Raw genomic sequence first — 5,732 nt, 5'->3', positions numbered from 1 at the left:
TTGTCAACAATGGATGTGCCGTTGTCTTCTGGAAAGAAGACTAGAAGCAAACGCATGCCCCAAGAAGTGGGGGCCGCATCACGTAACGGAATGTCTCTAATACTGATGGAATAAGTAACATGAGACAATTATTAAAAGTGTATGTGGTATTTTGAGATGTTTCAAAGAGCATGTAGTAATCTGAGACAACTTTGAAAGCACAGAGGGCATGTACATAAATAAGCCAAATGGAAAAAAGAAAGGCAACAGTATAACCTCATCCGAAAAGAAAAAAAGGCAACAGTATACTGTATACTGATCTCATTTGGTTTTCTTTAGAAAGGCTCAAGTGTGAACAAACCTGATATTCTGCTTTATTTACTTTTGGGCTTTTGCTTGTACGTTTGGCTTCAATGAAATGGAGGGATAAATTTACATTAAAAAAAGAAGAAGAAAAAGATAGAAAGACACCTAACAAATTTGGGGAGGATAGTAGGAAAGCTAATTGAATGAAATGAAATGAACCCTTACAATGCTACCCAAAAATATGGACACTTCAATTGAAAAAGTGACATGGTTTTCGTTATAAATTTTGGTGTACTCAACTATTTAAATATGAAATTTTTTATACCCAAATGATGAAAAATGCATAAATAAGAGGGGGCAAAAAGTGTACAAAGCATGTTAACCATTTTCAACTGGTCTAACTGCACAGAAATCAAGAACTCTTTAGCCTCTTATAGGCGTCGGAGCAAACCTCAATGTTGGCCATGTTACAACACACAGATGCCACCAATGAGCTCCATACAGAATATTCCGGTAGCATAGCCCGACTTGTCATCTCCTCCAACCACATAACAGCTTCATATTGCTTTCCCACTGAGCAAAGGCCAGTAATAACTCTATTGTAAGTCTCAGCACAAGGCCAATGTGACTTGATCAACATCTCCTGCAATACTCTGCTTGCTTCAAGAAATCTACTCTCCCCACAAAGCCCATCGACCAAAATGCCATACGTTTTCTTGTCTGCAACACAACCCACCTGCTTTTCCATCTTCTTCAGATACAAAATGGCCAAAACAGACTGCCCTTCGCTACAAAGGCCTCTTACCACAACACTATACACTCTTACAGTTGGAACACAGTTTGCCTCCACCATCTCCTTTTCAATCACCTCCACTGCTTCAACAACTTTCCTTTCCCTACACAATGCGGCTGCCTTTGCTTCAAAGACCAAAGCTGTTGGCCTAAAGCCTCTGTCTTGCATTTCTTTCAGTACTCTGTCAGCCTCACCAACCTTATTTTCATCATAGAGATCGATTGCCATAGCACTGTAACTAGCCAAACTGGGTATCCCACCTCTGACCAGAGCTTCATTGATCAAACGCTTAATGCCTTCCGTGTCTTCGCCATTACCATAATGGCTGAGATCAAGATTGTGGCGAAACCGCTTAGGGGCCTTGAGCCCCTTCCTTAATATCTTACCAAGAATCTCCACAGCATCTTCAACCTGCCCATTATCACACAAGGCATCTAACAAGGTTCTGTAAATCACAACATCTTCACCACAACCCTTCTGAGAAATCCTCCAAAACATTGAATACAACAAATGGGTTGCCTCGTTCAGCCTCTTATCTTCACACAACCCTCTCATTAGTATCCGGTAACTTTCCCTATCCGGATTGCAACTTTGATAATCCATCTCTTGGAAAACTTGCAGTGCAATATCTGAACGACCCTTTTGGCACAAAGCAAGCATAAGCAAATTCAAGGACGGAACCCGAGAGCTCACTTCCCATCCACAACAATGCTCCATGAAAATACGATGAGCTGCTTCAAGCTTGGACTCTTTTACCATAATCTCCAAAAGGGTATTGAAAGACTGCGTCCAATTCACACAGTTGAACTGTGAAATGTTCTTGAAAAGAGACACTGCCTCGTCCAGCAACCCAGCTCTTGCATAGGTCTTAATTACAGAAACAAAAACTGAATCTTTGCATTCACAGGAGTCGTTTTTCATCTCATTAATTACTTCCTTCATCTCATTGATTCGGCCTGAGTTTCCGAGTATGCTGATCATGTTGGCATAAACTGGACCGTTGTGACGGTAATTGGGGTATTTGCATTTAGCTTCACTGAAAATTTGGAGAGCTGTTAATGGGTTTTTCTGCTTTCGTATAATCTGAGAGAGGTGCGTGGGTGTTAGAAGCCTCGGCCATCTTATACTCATGGTGATCCAATATTGATCACTGTCACTCTGTGATCTTGCACTACGCCAGAAGCCTGCATTCTCTGAGCGCCAAAGAGATGAAGCGCAACAATGAAGGATTCCTATTAAGAGGCATGAAGCCAGCAGCAGGATGATCTGGCCCTTTTGCTACAGTGCAGGCCCTGCATCAACCTGCTTAGTTGTTGAAGATGAGGATTGGCAGCAAGCTAATTTGGGAGCTCTTTTGGCATCTTATTGAACAAAACAACGATTAGCTGTTCTCTGCCACACAGCCCTTGCTTCTGCTGCTGCCATCAACTTCCTATTCTTTTGCACATTTCACTCTGCAAAAGGAGAATATGCTACTCTTTTAACACCCAAAACCCATTAGAGAAGGAAACATGAGAAAATGCAAAACAATTATTCTGCAGAAGAATCCAAGATAGATTTCAAATCATAGTTGCCTAATTCGCTCACCCCCTACGAATTTCGATCAGGATTGAGCGTACCCAATCGCGGTACGGTATCGATCTGGAACGAAAGATTTAACGACTCAGTTCCAGGGGCGAGAACAGTACCTGATAGACGACGTCGCTGCTACAGAACAGTAACTGACCGCCGACAGCAGACGAGCAATCGAGGGCACATGAGGGACTAGGAAGAGTGCTATAGCTGATGAGCCCACGTTTGATTCTTGGTCTCTTGGCATAAGGGGAAGGAAGATTTTGGGTTCGGAGAGGATATTTTTAGACGAATGGATTCCAAAAGCGTCTTTTGGTTGGATTGATTTTTTCTTTTTTAAAGTTTTTTGTTTTTGTAATTAATATTTTTTACAGTAAAAATAATAAAACAATGACATACTGATATTTAAATCAGTTTTTTTCTCAATCCACAGGTCCACAACATAATCACACATATCCAGCCAAACAATTCTAAATAGCCAAATTATGCACATAAATTAAGCAAATGTGATGCAAAAGGTTACCCGCGCCAGCCAATAGTAGATCAAAGGCAATAGGCAATATGGATGGTCATTTGTTTTATATGGATCATAATCCACTTAAGTCGCTAAAGTTTACAATGACAACTAATTGTTGAAATTAAACTGTTGATGCGAAAAAATGGTTCAATACTTTTTGGGTTCAATTTAGTGATGTTTGGGCCTTTGAGACGTCCTGGGCCTCGACCGAGTGTGAATTTGCAAAACAAGGGTCCGCTTGGTAAGTCTTAGGGCACCAGTGTGATATCGGCCGAAGGCTCTCCGATACTTAAGTAAGTACGGATTTAGTAAGAGAATTGAACAGATCTAGAGGTTGTATGTAGAAAGTTCAGATTACCTCTATTTTGGGACTTGTGCCCCTTTTTGTAAACCTGGGAAGGTGTGCAAGTTGTGTAGAATTTCGATGTGGGACTGTTGACAATCACTGTGGATGCTCCACGTATCTAGTAGGTGATTTGCGCTTCAAGAACGTGGTCGGCAGGTCTGGGTGCCGAGGGCTTCCCGCCGAAGCCATGTTTTATCCACGTGTCTGGCTATTATTGGTCGCTGATTCTTTTACAAACAGGAGTCCCCCAAGTCTCTAAGTGAGAGAGCTTCTCAATTAGGACTTGCTTAATCCCTCGATGATAGTGGGCTGCCGCTGGGGGAATGTTACTATTCTGTATGCTTTGTGGAGTAGTGGAGCTAAGTGCGTTTTTTGGAGAGGCACAATCCTTGGATTCTATGAGATGTGGGTAGCCCAAAGGTCACCTGGTCTCACCAAGCCTTTCGGCACCAGCTCGATTCTTTCGGCAATTTCCCGTGTGGTAACCCTTCGGGAGTTTGCGGGTAGCATGCTTCATGGGGAAGCGAGATCGTCTGGCGCGGGCAGTGTCTAGTTTTCTATGCCTTGCGTGCAAGAGGTCGTCCTCCTGGTTGATGCCACGTGTCGAAACGTGCAAGCAGAACAGGGTATTAATGGCGCCGTTTGGTTTTTCGAGGTGTACCGTTGAGTTCCTTCACCTATAAATAGAGGTGACTCCGAAGAAAAGAGTCACTTGTGTTGTGAAAGAGATTTTGAGAGCTCTATGATAGGCGATTTTCAGCGATCACATTCGACAATTTAGGAGATTTCCGATGATCACGTTCGGTATAGAAAACAAGGTACTTCAGTCCTTATATCTCCCTTTTCGATTTATCGTACTCCTTTGGCAAGCACTAGACTATTTGCATGTCATGAATTGCGTTCAGTAGTCTAGTTGCCGTAGGTAGTGTCGACTGTAGGCATCAGTAGTTTAATTTCGCGCATGACATTTAGTTTCTTTTCCTTTTACTTGTAGATGTTCGATAACGAGTCCAGATACCGTAGTGAACCCAACGCGTTCAATGGAGAGTCATCGGACGATTAGCAGCGTACCAATAATGAGGCTGAGTTTTGATAGTGCCGATAGTGAAGATACCGAAATCGAGGTTGTCGGTGAGAGAGTGGGCCCTGTTCCCACCCATGCCAGAGGGAAAAGGCTTATAACAGGGCAACCGGTGCCGTTGGCCATGGTGTCGTACAACGCCTAAAGTGCCAGTGCCAGCCAGTACTGTGAGTTCCTGATGAGTGATACTCGGGCACCGGAACACCATGCTAGTTATCAATCGGAGACGTCCACGTCTGGCCGTGGGTATGCTGCTGCCTAATCCTCAAGTCAGCCGGTTGTCACCATAGTTCACCGGGGTAACCCTCGGATTCCTTTAGGGCAGCCGAAGGAGCATTTGTTTGGTGTTGACTACATTGAGCCAAACAAAGTAACCGAACAAGAGCTGGCTAAGTACCGTGCCGAATATTTGATACCAGATTTGGTGAAATGAAGAATTCCTGGGCTACCGAATCGTTGAGCAATCCCGAGGACGGAGAAGTCGTCTTTTTTACCGACATGCTTTAACACGGGGTTCGGCTGCTGCTGCTGCCTCCTGTTCAAAGGATTCTAGCCCAGTTGGGTTATGCCCCAGACCAGTACAACCTCAACTTTTGGGTGTTCTTGATGGGGGTAATTATTGTCTTCGGCCTTGCCGAGGAGGGGGAGCCAACCAACGAGCAGTTCTCATATCTATACAGCGTCACCAAGTCTAAGTGCGTTGGGCACTGCGGTTGGGTTCAGGCTAATTGCCTTCGAGCTTCCGAGCCTGGTCACTTCATCAGGGCCATGTCGACCTCTAAAAAGTCATCGAGGAATCGGCAGGTCCTACTCTCCAGTGACTGGGTGTCGCCTTCGGACAGGCCCGTTTGGCATCACATCCCCACGACATTTCAAATAGCCGGTAAGTCGCTAGTGAGCCATTCGGTAAGTGTTTTGTCTTTACATTCGCCTAATATTCTTTTCTGTCTTTCTTGTAGGTAAGTTGAAGCAACCGACCTCTTATAAGTCCGACGTTTGGAAGGTCGAGCGGGTGAAGCTGAAGGTTCTTGCCATTGACAGGATTTATCCCAGCTTCCTTTTCACGAAGAATCTGGTTAAAGTGCACCTCGCCGATCCTGCCAAAAGTAAGTTCCTTATCGACGATGCGATTTTGTTC

The 5,732-nt window shown here is 44.1% G+C and overlaps 1 protein-coding gene across 2 annotated transcripts; it reads right to left on the bottom strand.

Moving 5' to 3' along the window:
- LOC18786241 (pentatricopeptide repeat-containing protein At1g05600) lies at nt 513-3,103 on the bottom strand. 2 transcript variants are annotated; one of them, XM_020558274.1, is made up of 2 exons: nt 2,666-3,103; nt 513-2,532 (listed from the first exon to the last, which is right to left on the bottom strand). In XM_020558274.1, the coding sequence occupies exon 2, from the start codon at nt 2,207-2,209 to the stop codon at nt 698-700; it is 1,512 nt and encodes a 503-aa protein (XP_020413863.1). In that variant the 5' UTR covers nt 2,210-2,532; nt 2,666-3,103; the 3' UTR covers nt 513-697. The 2 variants fall into 2 exon arrangements, with proteins under 2 accessions (XP_020413863.1, XP_007219034.1); XM_007218972.2 differs by having other exon boundaries at nt 2,767-3,103.

This window comes from Prunus persica, chromosome G2 (assembly GCF_000346465.2).
Source record: "Prunus persica cultivar Lovell chromosome G2, Prunus_persica_NCBIv2, whole genome shotgun sequence".
NCBI classification, from domain to species: domain Eukaryota; kingdom Viridiplantae; phylum Streptophyta; class Magnoliopsida; order Rosales; family Rosaceae; genus Prunus; species Prunus persica.
The sequence above is the reverse complement of the archived record's forward strand: the minus strand, read 5'-3'. Positions and strand labels throughout refer to the sequence as shown.